A 21,791-nucleotide genomic window follows, 5' to 3' on the forward strand; every position below is an offset into this window, starting at 1 on the left:
GCAATTATTACTTAAAGCTTGAATTTTTTTACTTTTTCTAAAATCTTAGTACATTTTTCTCATGCTTGATTTTATTGAAATATTTTGGGTCATCTGGAGGCGTGCAGCTTTAATGTCTATATATTGGTTTTAAAATATGTTAGAGTAAGTAGCTGCCTTCTTCAAGACAAATAAATTTCTAAATAAATACCTTTCAAAATTAATAAGAACTTACTGTTTAAAAAAAAAGTTAAATTGACTGTTTTAAAACAGAGCATAGATGTATTTTTGTTGTTTACTTTTAAAAACATATCCAAAATATAAACTCATGAGTGTCACTTGGCACTCACATAGTGCTTATTATACATGTATGATAAATTTCTGAGAGAAAACAATGAAAACAATATTTTTTTGCACAGAACTTTATAAAAACAAGAAATTTAAATGTAAAAGACAAAAGAATTACAAAACAAATGATACCCACCTTACTCAATTTGATTCTATCATATGGAATGTATTTATCCTTGGTACAGATTGTGATATCTCCCTGGAATCCCTCTTGTCGGAGGGTCTCGACACATGCCACGGAGGCTGGTCCCCCTCCGATTATCACAACATTCTTGTTTCCCGGCGCTGCTTTACACATCGACTTCTGATATTTCGTGTTGGCGAGCGCTGCTTTGTCTGCATGGATCTTAACTTTACCATCGGAAACTTCAACCTACGAGAACACAGAAATCAAAGGAATTAACCCTTGACCTGCTATATTTCTAAAAATAGACTTACCTAGTTTCAAATTTTAAAGCTGTCCATGATCAACTTTGGGGACATCAAGATGAAAATGTGAAGTGTATCAACCCGCAATATAAAGCCTAAGTAGACTACACAGATATGCAGGCTGGCCTGGCTCTATATTGATGACAAAGGCAAATCACTTTCTGTTCCAACATGTTAAAGTCCCATTAAGCCCAAGTATGTTTTTATTTTTGTTTTTAAAATGTTTTTATTTTGTGCATCCTGTTATTGTTTCCAAACAGTTACTCACTGTCCAATAATCTGAACCATCTATTGCTTCTGTATTTCTGACATTTAATACAGATATAGGATCTAGTATTTTGTATGGAAGTCAAAATACTACAATGTCTACATTTTGCCACCTCAATCACAAATAATGTCACATTTAGCACTAAAATCTTCAGGTTATAAACATTTAACATGCTCTTAACATAATATTTTAATGTTTCAAAACTTATGTTGTCATTTATAAAGAAGGAAAAATTCATAAGTATTTTTTAAGGCATAATGTGCCTTTAAGGGTGAGAAAAATTCTTAAAAAGTTTCACCTTAAATGAAGGGACACTATCCAGTCCTGGAAATTCCTCTATATCCCCTGTCTTAACATTAAAACAAGCTCCATGCCAGGGGCAGCGAACTCTTCCATTACATAATACACCTGAAATCACACAAAAAATGTTATTTACTATCATAACACATTGTTAAATAAAGTTAAATTTATATATTTCATTAACCAATAGAATAAAATTATCAAAAATAAAGTGTTGGTAATCCAATCATCAAAAATAAAGTGTTGTTAATTTAATCATAAAATGTGTTGTTGTTTTTTTATACAAAATAAATATATATTGTATCCTCAAATTTGTTTATTTTACTGAAACAAGTGATTAATACAACTAGAACAAAATTTAGTGCACCTGCTCTTCTGCATTTGATATTCAAAGGAAACTGAATCAAAAATAATTTTTCATATTTTCTAAAAAGGCCCAGAATTCTGTCAAAATGCCAGTCAGAGTTAACAAACTTTGTTAGAAATTATTTCTCTCAGAAGTTAAGCTAAATTCTGATACCATAATATTCTATCACTGTGAGCAGTTTAATTTAACATAGTTAAAACTAACTGTGAAATTCAAATATAAACAGAACATTACCTTTCGACAGTGGAGCACCATAATGTGAACATTTGGGACCAATGGCGTAGTAATCTGCCCCGTCTCTAACTAGTAACGCAGTTCCAGCCCCGCCCACATCTACCTCCTTCATCCTACATAAAAAGTAGTCCATCAATAAATAGCACATAAAGACATGAAAATTGTACTCCGCTGATTTGGTTCAGTGTAGGCATGTACAGTTTTTCAGTGATATGATTATACAGGCAGTTTTAAGTCCTCAGGCAAGTAAGGGTTGTGAACATATTACCCCCTTCTGTGAAGCAAACCTCCAACAAATAGAATGTCATGCAGATATTTGTTAAAAAAACTATCTATTTGGTAAATATTGGAGTTACAGTGGAACCACTGCAGAGTGGCCCTCTGTAGTGAAATTACAATTCATACAGTCTGAACCTATACTGTTGGTTAACAAACTTTAAAGTTTTGATCTTGATATCCCCAAAATTGAAAATGATTCAGTTCTAAATAGAAGCAGGACAAGTCCATTATAAAATTTAAGCAGGATAAGGGTTTAACAGAACAGTTAAAAAATCAAAGCAAGGCAAGATTCTCATTTAAATATAGGGGCGCTTCAAAACCTAATAATGCAAATTTATACGTACTCTCCTGACTTGAGCTCGTCAGCATCACAGACAACTGCCTCAATCTTGTCTGTTGCCATGGTAACAGGTGTTGTAGAGACTGGTTTACTCTGTTGTTGACTTCCTGACATCTGACCGTCTGCTGAAAACAACAATAATAATACCGTAATAATCAGTATTTATACCATAGTCTTAAATCTTAGCAATGTGAGTTACAAAACCATTCATTCATTATCAACTGCTTGTCTTAATATTAATTTTAAAAGAATACGACGTTTTTCATACAGGCGTATAAAATTGTTTGAAGAAAAAATAAAATAAAATGAAATAACTTAACTTGAAGGAAAAAGTAAAGTTTAAAACCTATTTCACACTCAGTCAAATCTGCACTGAAATATACCCGTGAATAAAAAACCAACACTAGATTTATCCAACTGCTAAATCTCCATGTATAAAAAAAGAACCTCTGGACTTAACAGATAAAACTGAAACATGTAAATCATGAATTGTTTGACAAAAAAAATCAAGACAGATCATGGCACAGTCTACAACATGCATAACAATGCAGATAACATATTTCTAAAACAAAAAACGTACCCTTATCAGTTTGTCTGTACATTCGTCGATACATGATGAAAATATATTAGAAAAAGTAAAGTTTAAAACCTATTTCACACTCAGTCAAATCTGCACTGAAATATACCCGTGAATAAAAAACCAACACTAGATTTATCCAACTGCTAAATCTCCCTGTATAAAAAAAGAACCTCTGGACTTAACAGATAAAACTGAAACATGTAAATCATGAATTGTTTGACAAAAAAAATCAAGACAAATCAATGGCACAGTCTACAACATGCATAACAATGCAGATAACATATTTCTAAAACAAAAAAAAACGTACCCTTATCAGTTTGTCTGTACATTCGTCGATACATGATGAAAATATATTAGCAGCCTTAAATTTTGTTCTCAATAAATTAACATGTCTAATAAACAATCCACTATAAATTTAAGAATAAAATTTACGAAGGCTAAAATCTCTTTAGATATTGGACCATCGCTATTATAAATAACTATTCCACACTGTAAAACACTCTCTTAAACAAATATGACAAAAAAAGTAGAGCAAATTTCTGATCCTATTTCATTTCAATAAATTTTCGTGACTTATTGATTTATTAGAAAATTAGCTCGAGCTATAAATAGTGTGGGTATTTTTGGACTTCTATCGTCTATACACACTTGAGTGAATAGTAATGTCAATACTAACTAAAGTGTACCAAGATGATCCTTGGACAGTTTTATATGGCGTGATAGATTACTAATAAATCTAAATTTAAATTAATCAATTTTGAATATTTCAGATCTCTTCTAAAAGTTCTAAAGAACTTGTTGGAGCAGCAAGAAAAATCAGTACACTAAATGACCTTTATGAAAAAATAAAATCTAAATTTAGACACTCATTGTTAAGCAGCATGCCTAAGACTAAGTATAATAAACAATTATATAAATTTCAAAATATACACACAAAAAACCAGATCAAATGATCAAGTGAATAATAACATATCATATACAGTATGATTTTCAGCTTTTAAGTCATTCATGTGTAAATTAAATAACTAAATTTAATTTGATAAATCAAATATTTTACATCAAATTTCAATTGCATGACTGCAGGTGTTATTTCATTTTGATTGTATATTTTGTAGTTATGATTCAAATAATGTTTCAAAAAATTTCAAATTTCAAAATTTTGATTTAAGCATCCACGGAGGTGCCTCACGGCACATCTGGTGCTGTCAGATCCTGATCTGCACAGTTTTCTCTCAGTTCTTATTCTAAAAGAAATAAATAGTTTCAACCAGATTGAAAGATGGACTAGTCAATTAAAGATATTTGAAATATCTTAAGAAATTGAGTGCAGCAAAGATTTTAACAATCATTGTGTCGATCTGACTGGATTGTAAAATGTTAAACATAAACAGTTACACTATGCTAAATATCCTTGAGTTAGATATTTTAATCACAGAAATTCAATAAAATCTATGAAATTCTTAATGAATTTGTCTTATTTGAATTAAAGAATGAATAAACTATGTATGGTAAGCTACATTCCCTATTACAGGTCAAGTAAAGTTGGTCTTTTCTTAAAAAACTGCCAGTTTTTTTAATGATACTATATATTGTATTGTCACCACCTGAAGTGTGAAGAATTTGAAATAATATAACATACATGTTATTGTATACACTCTGTGTGAAGTTAAAAACATGATTATTTAATATTACAAAGAAAACTGTAATGCAATTTAATAATAAATATTAATTTTTCTCATATAAAATTTGCACATAATGTATCTTTAAGATTACCCGGGTGTAAAAAGTCCATGCTTTTCCAGGGATTTCCATGGAAAATAAGAGGCTGGAGTATTGGAACAAAATTTTCCAGCCTTTTCCAGCCTGAAGCTGAGAAAAAATGTGCTGGAAAAACAGGGAAAAAACATGGAACATTTTCCATGCTGCATGGAACATTTTCCATGTTTTCCATGGAAAAGCATGGACTTTATTCCATGCTTTTCCATGTACATGGAGTATTGGAACAAAAGTATGGATTTTTTTCCAGGGTATTCCATGTGTCTGCCAACCATAGAGGCTGGACTTTTTACCATGGTAAATAGTCCAGCCTTGATGGAATAACATGGAAAAAAATCCAGCCTAATTCCAGCATCCCTGAATGTTCTTAAAATTTAAAATTCTCTGAAGAAATTCAGCACAGGAATGTTTGGGGTGGAATTTTTATTAGTTTAACATGATCACATATTTCTTTCACAAAATTTAATACATATCCTTTAGTCCAAATACAGAATAGAACATCCTACATTCATTATAGCACAAACAGTTATTTTTCTAGCTGCAGGTTTGATAGCTAGGTTCTGGTTGTCTTATAAATTTTAGCAATTATTTTGCTCTTAATCTGTCAATGATAAACTGTTTTAATCTTAGATTTGTTTCAAGTGTTTCTGATTATTTAAATTACTATTTCTTATATTGATGTCCATTTTCAGTCCTCTACCTATGTTTCCTAGAACTTCTTGTGGTTGTGCTCACCTTTAAAGATAAAATTCATAATAAATTTAACACAGATGTGGTAATGACTTATGTTTTATTGCATATAAATATTTTGCAGTTATATTTGGTATCTTTTAATAACATCAAATCTAATGTTTCAAATGTATTAACTATTAAATATTAACTATGCTTATGCATATTCAAAAATACTAAAGCATGCAGTATATCTTATTTCAAAGTGCACAAGTGTTTAAGAATTTCTCTGTACATGTATAAGAATTAAGTAAATTTGTGACAATATTTATCACCCAGTATTTATTTTTTCAAGAAAAGACATGGAATAAAAAAGTACAGTCGTATTGAGATTTAAAAATATACCTTTTCAGGATTAATACTGCACATCATTATTAAACACTGTTGGTAATTCTCACAGTCAGCACTTATGTCCCAGCCTGCAAGTTATGTAATTGTATAATGTAAAATGTAATTTTAGATTGTTCCATTGAAAACACAACACATACATGGAAATAACAAATGATTATGATGACCCTGTTCAGCTGTTCAAAACTACTGATTGTACCATTTAGTCCTATTTAATCAAATTGATTTAATTTGTTTTATTTGTAGGAAATGAAAAAGATCTACTAACAATTGCCATTTTAACAATTATACATTATAAAGAAATCATTGAATAATTTATATTTTAAAGATTATACATGTATAGATTAAAAACAATTATCAGAAAAAACAAATGCATGAAGTTGAAAATATAAAAACAACCTTGATCTCTTGTTACAAATGTTGATAGTTTGATATATAACCTGTTTCTGCATTGATGTAACTTAAGGTTTATAAATACCTGATTCTGTTGTATATCTCCTTTTCCCAGGTGATTCTTATTGTTATCATACCAATACTTAAACACTTTAAAGTCTTAAACAAAACAATATCTCCAAAACTGCTAAAATATCAAGTACATCCTCTGTAATTTCAATGCACTCTTTGCTGACCCAGATATCTTAGAATTCAAAATTTACAACAGTTACTCAGGACAGGTCTATCATTATGTAAAGCAGGGTTAATCTGCTCATCATTTTAATTTATATTCTTTGAGCGTGAAAGAAAATATGAAATAGCTAATTGATATATAGAATTTAAAGATCATTACAAATTTTTGTACAAAAAAGATTGCAATGTCCTTCTAGACACATTCTTCATATGAAATTTATAATGTTATCTCTCCCCAAAATAATCACATGGAACAGCCTGATCTGAAATGACCAGTGGAGTAAATTAGTCATGCACAGATGGTTAGCAAATGCTGGTCAATGAGTTTTATCAGAGCTCTGATCTGTGTAGCGTTAAATCTCAGTGGATGTAGTATTTATTTTCCTAAATATTGGTCAATTTAATATAGAATATATATGAGATTCTTTCATGCACTGTTTTTTGTTTATTTATTTATTGTTATCCAAAAACATGAATTCTTACAATTTAAAAATGGCAAGCAATGCAATCCCTATCATCTTGATTATTATAGTGTCTGAATGATTTAATCACAGACTTTAATTAATTTATAGTTAAACTTAAAGCCTGTAATTAAATGGATATTATTTCATTGTACATAACTTCATGTAGATTTATTTAAATAATAATATGTATTTTGAACAATCAATTCATTTATGTCTTTAGCTTAGACATTTTTTATGAGATACCCTTTTTCAACTACATAAAAAGTATAAAGTGTCAAATTTCAAATCATTTACAGTAACTTGCATTAAAATAAATGATGATTGTATATTTTCTTCGTAAGTTTACAATATTGTGCTGAATATATAAAGTAAGATTTCTGTAAATTTTTTACAAGTTTTTTCCAGCATACTTAGAGAAAGTTTAACACATTTCCAGCATCAAAAAAATCTAAGTTCCACTTTCCATGCTACATGGAAGTAAAGTCCATGGTTTTCCAGGCTTTTACCACAAATGTCCAGCCAATTTCCAGCCTATTCCAGCAATGCTGGAAATGGCTGGACAAAAAAAGTCCACATAGCATGGAAAAAATACCAATTTTCCATGAATTTCCATGAAATTCCATGCTTTTCCATAGTTTTCCAGGGTTTACCAGCCTCTCTTCCAGGCTTACCCTGGAAAATCTACACCCGGGTAAGGAACATAGCTTAAATCTATTTTGCACATACTGGAAAAACAAAGTGCATGAATAATCTGAAATTTTAAGTTTTGCATACAAGTTTTTGGTTTAGACCTTAATATCAAATGGTATATAAATCTCTAAAAAATATTTCCAGTCCAAAAACCTCAGTAGAGTGACTGGTCTCCCTTTAGTTTAAAGAAATAAAATCCAATTTAAGTGAAAACTTTGTTTGAAAACTTTGTTTAAAATAGTGCTAAAAATCTATCTTCATGATACTTATCTTCTTACATTATTAAATCAGTAATAAAAAACATACTTTATACCTTTATTTGAAATAATCAAGGACAGAATAGATAAATACTAATTAGGTTTAAATATGAAGAAAAATATACCAAATAAATATCCCAAATGTAATGTAAATCTTCAAACTAACTATATGACTTACAATAGCAAAGTGAAATATTATCATTGCAGGTATTATCAACATATGATAATATTTGAGGCCAAAACCACTGACCTCAAGTGCTCACCAATTTTAACTGGAGTAAAAATATTTATACATTTTTCTTAACGTATTTATTATTTACTGTTTGTTTGTTTGTTTGTTTATATGTTTATTTATTTATTTATTTATTTATTTATTTATTTATTTATTTATTTATTTATTTATTCATATATCTATTTATTTATTTTATTTTATTCATATATTTATCTATTTTATTTTATTCATATATTTATTTATTTATTTTATTCATATATTTATTTATTTTATTTTATTCATATATTTATTTTATTCATATATTTATTTATTTTATTTTATTCATATATTTATTTATTTTATTTTATTCATATATTTATTTATTTATTTATTTCATTTTATTCATATATTTATTTATTTATTTATTTCTGTAAATGTATTCATTTCAATTTATCTAATTTTTTTTCATTTAAATTAGCTCAATATCTCAACAAATAACTTACATTCATAAAACAATAACTAACAACAATCAATGAAATAACTAAACACTTTGTTACACAAATCACTTTTACACAAAATAAATCACATTTTTTATCATAATCCCCACTAAAATGAAAACAACACAACAACAAACTAAGAACTTACATTGCAACTTGCTTTAAACTGACAAGAAAGAAAGAAAGTCATATTTTATATACATGTAGCATACAAATGTTGCACATATCTCATATGATATTAAAAACCTTGTTCATATGCAAAACAAATGAGCTTTTTATGTCCTTAATCAAGGAACTTTTCGGAATTTTCATTCATACATGTCATAAAGACAGCTGACCTTGGTATGCACTGATTTTGCATGAGTGCTAAAAATTGACAACTAGAACAGTGACCCCAATTTTCCCCCTTAAAATGTTTCTGTTATCATATTCTAACAACACGCCAAGTTTAAAGAAATTCTATAGAACAGTTTTAATTTTGCCTATATGTCTATATTATGAAAACTCCCGAAAACGTCTTAAACAAGACCCTAACTGAAACATAGTTTACAATTAAAATCAAATTGTGTATTTATAAAGCATGAATATAAGACCTTCTGATGGGCCTCTATGGTGTTTTTCACTCCTTAATTCAAGCTACAGTCATGTACTTGTTTCTTCTTTCAGATGATTTTTCTTTTTAATTTCTTAAAGGCCTTTAAGATAGGGACATGAAAATGACAGAGAACCCATAACTTTAACATAGTAATCATCAGACTACCATTTTAGTGTTAAAAACTATAAAACTCTTTGTTACTAGGTGATAATAATAAACCTTTCCCAAACAATATTTTAGTCCAGCCAGTCCACAAAAGATTTATAATACAGACAGATAACCATTTATTTGATTTTCTTGGCCTAAGAAGTTGTTAAGATGTACTAAATAAATCGCACTGATAAATCACATGTACCATGATATGTGGTCTGAAAAACATGTCCTCAATGATTTGTTAATTAATTTACCCTGCAGCAATGAAATATAAAAACTTAACTTGAATAAAGTACATCAAAGAGTGTATCATATGACTGCAACAGCAATATAATAAATGTTTAAATAAATCTCTGATTCAGATGGCTATGTTTTATTACAACTATCATCATCACTACCATCATCACTACCATCATCATCATCATCCATTCATCATCATCTATTCATTATCATCATCATCATCATCATAAAAGAAGCATCATCATCATAATATCATCATTATCATCATCTTTATCATCATCACTATCACCATCATCTTCATCATCATCACCATCATCATTATCAATTTTTATCATCATTATCATAATATAGTCATCATCACCATCATCATTATCAATTTTTATCATCATTATCATAATATAGTCATCATCACCATCATCATTATCAATTTTTATCATCATTATCATAATATAGTCATCATCACCATCATCAGCATTATCATCTTAATAATCATCATAATAGTTGTAATTATCATCATCCATCATCATCATCAGTTAGTTAAAAGAGAACAAATCTTTTATCAAGTTGTAAAAGATAAACTTTTTAATTAACCAAGTTATAAAAATTAACATGAAATCTAGTTGTTAAAAGAAAAGCTAATTACAGTCAAACTTGTGTTAAAGACAGCTTCCAAATAAAGACCACCCTGTCAATAAAGGCCACTATTCGACAAACCTTAATTGATCAAATATAAACAGAATAACCTCTAAATTAAGACCTTATTTATTCATAAAACATATTTCAGTCTCTCATTTGGAAATGACCTTTGTTCTCATCTTTGACTGTATAAAAATAAAGTAACATTAAAAACAAAGATTTCTCCATCAACCTGTACAAAATTTTGGCACGGATTCTGGGCGTAAATGGCACGGAATTGGGATGGAATCATTGCTTTCTGGGCGGACTAAGCACGGAAAAGCAAATTCCGTGTCAGTCCGCCCCACACGGAAAACATTTCTGGGCGTAAAACAAGAACCGTTCCGGGCGGAATTTTATTACGGGCGGAATTTTGTACTTGTACATTTTATCTTGGATGGAATTTCAAACTTAACTTTTTCTTGAGATAGAATGGGGCGGAATTCAGAACTTTGATTTTTCTGTCGGGCCAAATTTCAATCTTAGTCATTTGAGGTGGAATTTTTTTACACTTAGAATTTTTTGTTTGGAAATTTTCACTGAATACTTCATTAAATCAGTACACAAGAATGGAAATTCAACAATTAAAAGAAAATTGGTGAAATAATCGAAGTGTTATTTATATCTGTTATTTAAACAGATTTTGTCAAACATTATTAATTTTCAAAAGAGCTAAAATCTAATGCAAAATTTTATTTAATTTTCTATATCACATAGCTTATTACATTACTAAAGATACTGAAGTAAAATGTAAATTGTATGCTATTTAATTAAATTACTACATATCTAAATACATGAGTAATTCTTCCTTGCAGTGTGTATCTATAGATTTTTAATTTCTTGGTAGCATTAAAGCAATTAATTGTTAAATAATTTAAGAATGATATTTTAAACTTTAATTTATGTTTTAAATGCCATATAAAATAGTACATAATCTACTAGCAAGTTTGTTTGGAAATTTGTAGACATACATCTAGATTATTTACACTTTACTCTGCCACTTATTTTATTATGTTACAATAAACTCATATACTAGTATATCAATTATTGCCATTTAGTTTATGATTGTGTACAATAAACACATATACTAGTATATCAATTATTGCCATTTAGTTTATGATTGTGTACAATAAACACATATACTAGTATATCAATTATTGCCATTTAGTTTATGATTGTGTACAATAAACACATATACTCGTATATCAATTATTGCCATTTAGTTTATGATTGTGTACAATAAACACATATACTAGTATATCAATTATTGCCATTTAGTTTATGATTGTGTACAATAAACACATATACTAGCAATCAATTATTGCCATTTAGTTTATGATTGTGTACAATAAACACATATATGATCATTATTGCCCATTATATACATGCACAATTAATGTGTTAAATATAATAACCACTGTGTGCTTGATAATTTCTTACAAGTCAGGATAAATAAATACTACAGACACTAAGGTTAAGATCAGATAAGACTAATGATAAACACTTGTGTTTCCCTCTATCTGATGCATGACTAATCTCCTGATGGGGCATTCTAGCTGCTATACTGACCAGACTGTTCCATGTGATTATTAAGGTAGTCTGAGCAGTATACATTTCAAAACAATCAGTTAAGAAGGTAATTGACACTTTGATTCTCTTTCAAAAACTTATTATGATTTTCAAATTCTACATTTACTTATCATTTGATATGTTTTTACACTCAATAAATGTAAAAATAAGATGGTGGGACTGTTTTGATATTTTTGGATAATCCCTGTTTCACATAATGATGGACCTGTCCGTCCAGTTAAACTGTTGAACAATTTGAAATCTCAGATATATGGGTCAGCTGCTAAATATTGAATGCCACCACAAAGGATCTTGCAAAATTTTGGAGATTACATCTTGTTTTTGAATGTTGTGTACATATTTTGGAATTTTCAAAGAAAACATTTATCTAAATGTGACAAGATTGTGGAAATGTTTGGTTGTTGTAAATGAACTAAGAGTGAACTGAGGGAGGAAGATTATATTAAAGAATCATAGTAAAAAGATTCAGGTAAACAACTTTTAGATACATTTATGCAAAAAAAAGGTTATTATAAACAATCAAAATATATTGTGGCAGTAAGCAAAAATTGTTTCTATAAAATAAGGTTGATAATTATAAAGTAATGTTGATAAAACTATTATTCAAACTACATTTACATGCTGTGAATAATTATCTGATTATTAAATTTAGATGTATTACCAAAATTATTTGTTTAAAGGTCATGGTGCATAGACTGGCCTCTGTCAGCTTATGTTTTACAGTGCTAAATTTCTATAAGATCTCACATGTTATAATATACATACAATTTTAATTATGAGAATATATAATTGCAGACTGGGCCATTGCAGACTGTGAAAATTTGCCAACTTAGTGTTTGTAGTATCAGCAATATTTCACTACCTTGGAGTCTGAAAAGGTAATTACAATATTTTTAAATATCTGAACAAACCATTTTTAGAGTACAATTGTTTCCCAGATAATGTAAAGATTATCAATTTTGACATCAAAAGTGTAATTTAACTAAAGTACTCATAATGGGCAATTTTTTTACATCATTTGCTTACTGTGAAATGATGTTGCTAGAGTATTTTTGAAACTGCATTTGCTTGAGTACAGTGTTTTAACACCCCAGATGAAATATTATAATGGAACACAATTGTATTTTACCATAGAACAGAATTTGTTTCCATTCTTTTTAAATCAATTGTAATTTTTGTCCTTAAAGGTGAACGCAACTACAAGATGTGCCACTAGGAAACATTTGCACAGGACGTTAGCTGACATAATGAGGAAAATTGTGGTTTTGATAATCAGTTTGAAAGAAAGTTTTGGTTTGTGACAGACAACATAATAGTTGAAATCAAGGTGATCAAAGAGAGGCAGTACCTACAAAAGTCATGTACAGATACTTGCACTTAAAAAAAGCTGTGTGTGACACTTGAAGTGAATGTAGGATGTATTCTGTATGTAGACAAAAAGGATATCTTTTATTTGTGAAGAAAAACAAACTGTGATAATTTTCATATCTTAACTTGGATTATTGAAATACAATTAGATGTGATTTTAAGAGAATAATCATATAAACATACATGTATGTTTACTCATAAGCTTATAGAGAAGTTTACTACATGAATATTGAATTAATTATTACATATAAACTATAATTTTAGATGCATATCTTTAATTAAGATAGTCTAAATACAATTGTTTAGCCAGTTATTTAATTATCAATGGTCCAAAGTACATGACAAAATGGTCATCATTAATTAAATTAAATATAATAAAAAAACAACTGTTAATTGAATTTTGCTCTCATTATTCCATGCCAAAATTCCGTGCCATAATCCCGTGCTAAGATTCCGTGCCCAGATTCCGTGCCAGTTTTTGGCACGGACATTTTTCCTGCTCATTTACATATTTCGTGCCAAATTCCGTGCCATTTCCACCCAGAATCCGTGCCAAGAGTTCCGTGCCTGAAATTCCGTTCAAAATTCCGCACGGAATTTTTTCCTGCTCATTTACATATTTCGTGCCAAATTCCGTGCCATTTCCGCCCAGAATCCGCCCGTAAAATGAACCCTTATCATATACTAAAAATTTTAAAGGAATTTTAACTTTCTGGGCGTAATCCGTGCCGAAATTCCGCCCCAATTCCGGGTGTAACATTTCGTACAGGAAGTTATAAAACAAATGCCACAAAAAGAAACATATCATCATGTTCAATATTTAAAATTCGTCAATTTTTAAAAAGTATATTTTACATATTAGCTCCTAGTCATTGTGACATAGTTAATGTCATTATGATTTCACTTGAAACAACGAGGTACTCTATGTGTACAAGTTGGAAATAAACTTTTCTTCTTTTTATAAACTGGTAGTTTTAGTTTGGAAAAAAAGAAACACAAAAAATGCTATAATGATAATAAGTCTATTTTTATCGTGTAAAAAACCTGTACAAAGGAAAAGGGGACCCCCACACAACCCAGCAACAAGAACCAGCGGCAAGGAGCCCAGGAGGACCCCAAAGAAAAGCAGGACAGTTTGCAAGAGAGAGCACAGACAGACTTATCACTAAAATGTTACATAAGAAAAGTTCATACCTTTTCTACAACTCTTAGTTAATCCACTTCCCATATTTAAAAATCAAACTTTCACAGCTTATAATTTAATAAGCTACCACATCAGATGTGAAACACTCATGCAAACAGATCCTGTTACGTTTTTTAGGTTTTTTTGCATAAAGCAAAAATGACCATTTATAAGGAAAATACTATTTGCTGAACTTCTAATTAAATCATCTTTCAAAAGAAGTTTAAAAATAAAAGCAATTATAACTTAGACATGTGGTTAAGAAATTAAAAGTTAACTTTTTTTTAAGATATTAAAATTCCTGATAGATGCTGATTGACAACCTGTGTGTATGTAAATTATGTTTAAATAACTCTTAGTTTTTAGTGAAAAATTTTGCATCTATATTTGTATAACTCGTAGTTAACGAGAAAATTTTGCATCAATATTTGTATCGTCAAGGTACAATAAATATTACAAGGATATATGGTGACATCGTAAAAGTGTGGAAAATCATTTAACTAATCAGTAGTAATTATGGGCAGTCTGCAATAAAATTCATGGTTAGGTACTGTATACTAAAACCTAGTATACTCGAACATACAGGTAGATTTTTGACCCCATGTTTAGCAATGCCCACTAGACTAGCCTGGAGTAGTGTTACAGTTACGATGACATTAATGGTAAACTTTTACGGTTTTATTCCTGTATTAATCATCTAATCAGGTGTAAAATTGTCTTGCAAAATTGCAGTTATATGACCTGGTGTAACAGAACTACATGTACTTGTGCATCTTTGTGACATGATGACAATATTTACTTACCGTATATTCTCTAATTAACACCCCTCCCCTAATAAACCCCTCCAATCACCCTAAAACTTCCCAAACCCCACTCCCTCTTATTTAATAGAGAAAAAGGAAAGTGAGTGATCAAGACAATATAAGTTTAATATCAATCAAAGGAAATTAGCACAAAATTAATTTCAACACAACTTAGGATACTTCCCTTTTAGAATCAAAGCACAGAAGGCGCTGAATTTGTTTGGGTCTCAGAATGTCAGAAAGGTGAAGGTTGTGAGATTATAAAACAATTTGTTTTTATATAGTGCCACCAATGCTTTCCAGTGTTTTAATTGTAGTAGATTGGCTATAAGACTAATTGCAACACTGATATTCAATCCAATGTTTATTTAACTTAAACAATTTGAAAAAAAAATGAGTTGCCGTAATTGGGATTTGAACTCCAGACCTCTCGCTTCCTAAGCGAGCGCGCAAACCCCTCGGCCACGGTGAATGTATATCTGGATGGCCTGAAGAAAACAATATTATTCTATTTAGGGTTTGTAACGACGCTAACTGTTGTTTAACACTTGTGTAAATAATCATGGCGTTTACTATAAGCATGTATATTTATAAAGAATAAAACAATATTAGAAATCTTTGACCATTCGGGAATTATTTTGCTTGAAAATTAATCCGCCTGTCATGTGACCATATTTACGCAGTGATCTGCCCTAAATTTTTCGGCCTAAGTGTTACATATAAAGGGAAGTAACCGCTTCAAAAAAGCGGACTACTTTCGGCACTTGCAATTAACAGCATTAGTGTCTGAAATTTCGCTACCATTATTTGTTTGGTCTGACGACCCAAACAAATAAAAACTACAAAACTTAGTAGAAAAAAACAAAAACATTAAAAAAGGATATATATTTTTTTAATTTTGATGATATTAAACTCTTATTATTATTTTTTATTTTTTGGACTTAAATTCACACCTGACACTCCAGGACACCCCCTTTTGATAAATGTAATGCCACCCAAAGGGGCATTTATTACAGAATATACAGTACCTATTTTTATAGGTAAAGTTCAAAGTGACACCCAACACTGTCCTGAGCTATATGTAGACAACATTGTTTTGTTGTTACCCATATTTAGAAGAATTCTGTGTTGTTAAGAACGGAAACTCATCAGAACATAATATGCAACACATATTTGCCATACTTATATTAACAATGCTGACCAAAAAAAAATCAAAAACAGCTTCTTGAAAGAAAACTTAAAGGCCCATTATGTCTGAGAAATGCCTTTATTTTTTATTCCTAAAAAGATTTTTGATTGGTGAACTTTTATAGTTTCTACAAGGAACCAATTGGGCAATTACCTAAACCATCTTTTTCTTCTGTTGCTTTTTGGCAATTAATACACTTATTGTGGTATAGTATTTTGTATGGAAGTCAAATACTACTTTGTTTACATTTTGCTACTTTTATGACAAATTAATTTACATTTAGCACTACTTTATTCAGGTAAAAAAAAACATTGTAACAACTCTAAAACTATTATTAAAACATTTTGAAATTCATGTCTGCTTGTTTTAAAGAAGTAAAAAAAATTATTTACTTCCGAGGCATAATGTGTTCCTTAGCAACTAAGAAAGATAACTCTTAAAAACTTGCAAAATAAAATGTAAGTAAGTTGTCTTTCTTATTCATGCTAGCATCTATAGGTATAAGAAATGTATTCATAAGACTACAAACTTAGTCTAACTTATTGTAATACTTCTCAAGTGTTTTGAAACTGTTAAGCCTAATTACTAAGTTATTGGTGACACATGAATTTTGACTGAAGTATTAATGTGACCTTGAATTTTGACCCCATCAGTAGGGAGTATCTACTGACAAATAAAAGTATCCCTCCTTAGTTACATAAACAATGTCTTAATGTAAATGCTACAAAGGTCAATACTACCTGGACCATAATTTTTCAGTGAAGATTATTTATCAGTGAAGATTATTTATCAGTGAAGATTATCAGTCAGAACTAACTCCTCAGTACATCTGATGACTCCGAACAAAAGCATTCTCGCCATTTATTAATGACCTTGAACTTTGACCTAAAAATCAATGGATGGACTAACAGTTAATTGACATGATCTTGACCTTTGACCTCAAAATCAATGGATGGATTAACTGACCAATCAACAAGACTGTGCAATGAAATATTTCACAGTTCTTCAGAGTGGCATAATCCTAAAGAACAATATTATAAAATTTATGTATACATAAATGTAAAAATTTACCTCTTAAAATACAAGATGACCTAGATGATCTTCCACTTAAAGTACTGGCTGATACAGTTTGTTTGAAGTTGATGAGACTTGGAGGAAGCTGTTTAGAGGAACTTGAAGAGGTAAACACTATGGATTTCAAGCAAAGCCTAAGGGAGTGTCTAGGAATAGCCATCAATCATACTTTTGTGTCAAAATATATCAGATCTGAAACAGGGAAAATTTTGAAAAGCATAATATAAACACAATGTACCAATATGAAGAATATGCTGAAAAATAGACTTTTCCTATGCTGAATTGGAGTAATGTTCTTGCCAAGCTTTTCATTTGGAACATTCTATTAGTACATGTAGGTAAATCAGTTAGTGGCCTGGCTTACAATATCATTCTGACAGTTTGATGCAGATCAAGTCACTGTGACCTTAAGAGTTACCTGTTGACATGGATGCTAGATGCCATATGGACTGATGTAAGGTAAGGTAAGCTGAACAACTTTACGACAGCCAACAGCATGGAGACTGGTCAAATAAGGATGAATGTACAGCCACAGTAACAGGCTGGCCTCACACTATATAACAAGAGCACCGCTAGGCAGAGCATTATATGCCCGAAAGTGATTTTTTTTTTTTAGTAAAGATTAAGCATTTGTAAGACATGGGAATTAAATAAAGTATTAACTTCTTCAAATAACAATCCTCCTTTAAAGTTTCAATATTGCGGTTCAAATGGAACTTAAGTTATGCCCCAGAAACTGTTTTAAATTCTAAGTTAATAGTGACCTTGACCTTGTGACCCCAAATTCAATAGGGGTCTTCTACCCAAAATGGACAATCATCCTATGAAGTTTGAATATTGTGGGCTACATTGAACTTAAGTTATGCTCCAGAAACTGTTTTCAATTTCTAAGTGATAGTGACCTTGACCTTTGACCTTGTGACCCCAAAATCAGTAGGGGTCTTCTACCCAATATGGACAAGTATCCTATGAAGTTTGAATACTGTGGGCCAAATAGAACTTAAGTTATGCTCCGGAAACTGTTTTTAGTTTTAAGTTAATAGTGGCCTTGACCTTTGACCTTGTGACACCAAAATATTCTACCCAATATGGACAATCATCCTATGAAGTTTGAATATTGTGGGCCAAATGGAACTTAAGATATGCTCCGGAAACCAAATTGCTAACGGACGGACAGACGGACGGACAGACGCCAGGGGGTATAACATAATATGTCCGAAATTCTTTCAGGCATAATATAACTAGTGGCAAGGTAACATCTATAATTATCTCTACTCGTACATAAATGGTTAACCCCTAACCTGATGGGTTTACTCTACTTTGAAGTCCACCCGTTCAATTAGACAGAGCATCAAATAAATAATCCAGGGGTTGATGCTTTGATACTCCTTTCTCTGTGACATTTTTTTTCTTAGGACAATGAGTCTAATGATCATTTGCCTTTCACCACTGATTCAAAAATAATGTTGGATAAGTAATCCAGGGGTCACCTGTTCGATCGTGGTGTAATTTCTCCATGACAACAGATCTTGGACAATGAGTCTAGTAGTCATTTGTCACTAAGAAATCATCAGGGATAAGTCACTTGCAGAGAAGTTGGTGATTACTGGTTAGTTAACTTAACCAAAGAAGTCGGTTTGATGGATCTACTGCCGAGATATGACCAAAAATGTGTTATAATCGGCCTAAAAACTTTGAGGTGTGGGGTTTTGACATGTTGGGTTTTGTCCTATATTTCAGAAACAGATGTTAGAGATTAAAGGCCCATTATACCTCAGAAATGCTATCAATTCTATTTCACAATTTTTTTTAAATTTGCTATCTTATTACAGTTTCTGAGAAGTAAAAAACTGGTTTGCCATATCTTTTTTTTTTTGTTCTCTTGGCAAATGGTATAATAATAGTGAATAAGTATTTTGTATGGAAGTCAAAATTCTACTTTGTTTACATTTTGCTATATTTTGTGACACATTACTGCATATCCATACCTAGTTTCATCTTAAATGCTCTAAATCCATTATTTAAGCATTATTAAACAAATGTTTGACATTTCTAAAGAATTATAAAAATATAAAAAAAAAATCCTGAGTTTAACTTAACATCCTGTTGGTTTATGCCATATCATTTAATTTCTATAGATATTTTTCAAGGGTATCAAAATCTAAATTTTATTCTTAAATCAAATGATACAAGGCAGTCTGAAGGACAGCTAAATCCCCTTCCGCAGTGAACATGAATGTGTACTTCTTGAACTTTTGCCAACCATGGCCTTGATGTTGTGCCATGCATATCATAAGCTGATAGTCTCACTAAGGTGATTCTTTGTGCCAAGTTATTTAAAATCTTCCACAAAGTCAAAAAGTAACCTATAACTTTGACCTTGGGGGTAGCAATCTGGATGTTGAGCTCTGCCGGTTGTGTCATGGTTGGGATCATATGGGCCTAGTAATTTTTAAACTTTTGAATTGTGAAGAAGTTATAGAGCGGACATGAAAAATAGATGTTTTTACATAGGACCTTTGTGTGTGACCCTGACCTTCAAGGTTGTGACTTGATTATTGTGCTCTGCCAATCATGTCCTAATGGTGATCATTTCTGCCAAGTTATCTTAAAAACATTGCAGCAGTTTAAATGTTATGGACAGATGCAAAATATAGATTTTAACATTTGACCTGCAAGTGTGACCTTGACCTTGGGGGGGGGGGGGTAGCAATTCAATTATTGTGCTCTGCATATCGTCTCATAATGGTGATCACTTGTGCCAAGTTATTTAAAAAACTTTTCAGTGGTTAAAAGTTATGGAGCGGACATGAAATGTAGACTTTTAACACTTGACATTTAAGTGTGACCTTAACCTTGGGGGTAGCAACCAAATTATTTCCCTCTGCACATAGTCACATAACGGTGAACACTTTTGTCAAGTTAATCAAAAAATTTTTAGCGGTTTTAAAAGTTATTTAGTGGACATGTAGACCTTTTAACACTCGACTTTAAGTGTGACCTTGACATTAGGGGTAGCAACCCAATTAGTGCGCTCTACACAATGTCTCATAATGGTGATCACTAAGTCTTGTGCCAAGAATTCAAAAAAATTTCAAAGGTTTAAAAGTTATGGAGGGGATACAAAATGTAGACTTTTATACATTTGACCTTTAAGTGTGACCTTGACCTTGGGGGTAGCAACCGAATTATTGCGCTCTGGTTCTCGTAATGGTGATCAATTGTTCCAAGTTATTTAAAAAAAAATTCAGCAGTTAAAAAGTTATGGAGCGGACACAAAATATAGCCTTTTTTTTTTAGATTTTTAACATTTGACTTTTAAGTGTGACCTTGACCTTGGGGGGAAGCAACCCAATTTTTGCGCTCTGCACATTGGCTCATTCTGGTGATTACTTGTGCATAGTTATTTTAAAACAATTTCAGTGGTTTAAAAGTTATTGAGCGGACATGAAATATAGACTTTTTATTACGAAATGAAGACTTTTTAACATTTGACCTTTAAGTGTGACCTTGACCTTGGGGGGTAACAACCCAATTATTGCGCTCTGCACATGTTCTTATAATGGTGATCAATTGCTCAAAGTTATTTCAAAAAATTTTCAGCAGTTTAAAAAGTTACGGAGCAGACACGAAAAGTGTTACGGACGTTCTTACAAAATGGTACTTTTCCTTTGATCTTTTCAGCCATTTTAGTCACACAAGGCCTAAAAAAAGACACACAAGTAAAAAGGGAATGAATAGGATCAAAGGAAATGTACCGTTACGCATTGTTCTCCAAGTCACACTAGTACCTCTAGGTTTGTACGGACGGACAGACGGACAGACAGACGTTCCAATTAAATTGACTAAGGGGCCATTTCTTTTGTTAATTTCTTTTGTTTAATAGAGGGCCATGGCCCTTATTCTCTTGTTACAGAATGAACTCTATTGTTCTCTTTTGTTCCGTTTAAAGTTACATGGCCCCCTACTTCTCTTCAATAGCACAGACAGACAGCAGACCGACAGAGGCCATTCCTATAATCCCTTTTCCACTATGCGGAAGGGGATTTAAAATTAAAACAAGTTGTTATTGCTATAACAATTTAATGTAAAAAATCAGTGTCAGCATATTAAGTTTTGAAATTGTACAAAATTAGTGTATACAAAATCAAATTGTACATGGCAGCATCTAAAGCATACCAGTATTTTAAATATTTTA

General features: G+C 30.8%; 1 protein-coding gene across 9 annotated transcripts in view; it reads right to left on the bottom strand.

Moving 5' to 3' along the window:
- The window catches only part of LOC132715583 (apoptosis-inducing factor 3-like), a 44,846-nt gene that overhangs the window by 18,903 nt on the left and 4,152 nt on the right, over positions 1–21,791 (bottom strand). For 2 of the 9 annotated variants that reach the window (XM_060698594.1, XM_060698593.1), the window contains 5 exons: positions 17,591–17,785; positions 2,549–2,669; positions 1,926–2,038; positions 1,323–1,432; positions 464–700 (listed from right to left, as the gene is read on the bottom strand). In XM_060698594.1, the coding sequence (XP_060554577.1) occupies positions 464–700; positions 1,323–1,432; positions 1,926–2,038; positions 2,549–2,669; positions 17,591–17,753 (744 nt within the window). In that variant the 5' untranslated portion in view covers positions 17,754–17,785. Of the gene's footprint in view, positions 1–463; positions 701–1,322; positions 1,433–1,925; positions 2,039–2,548; positions 2,670–3,124; positions 3,178–3,431; positions 3,692–14,538; positions 14,708–17,590; positions 17,786–21,791 lie in introns of those variants that run through there. The other 7 variants (XM_060698595.1, XM_060698600.1, XM_060698596.1 and 4 more) reach the window with 7 other exon arrangements.

The sequence above is a fragment of the Ruditapes philippinarum genome, unplaced genomic scaffold, assembly GCF_026571515.1.
Source record: "Ruditapes philippinarum isolate M1 unplaced genomic scaffold, ASM2657151v2 ctg1958_1_1_1_1, whole genome shotgun sequence".
In the NCBI taxonomy this organism is placed as follows: Eukaryota; Metazoa; Mollusca; class Bivalvia; order Venerida; family Veneridae; genus Ruditapes; species Ruditapes philippinarum.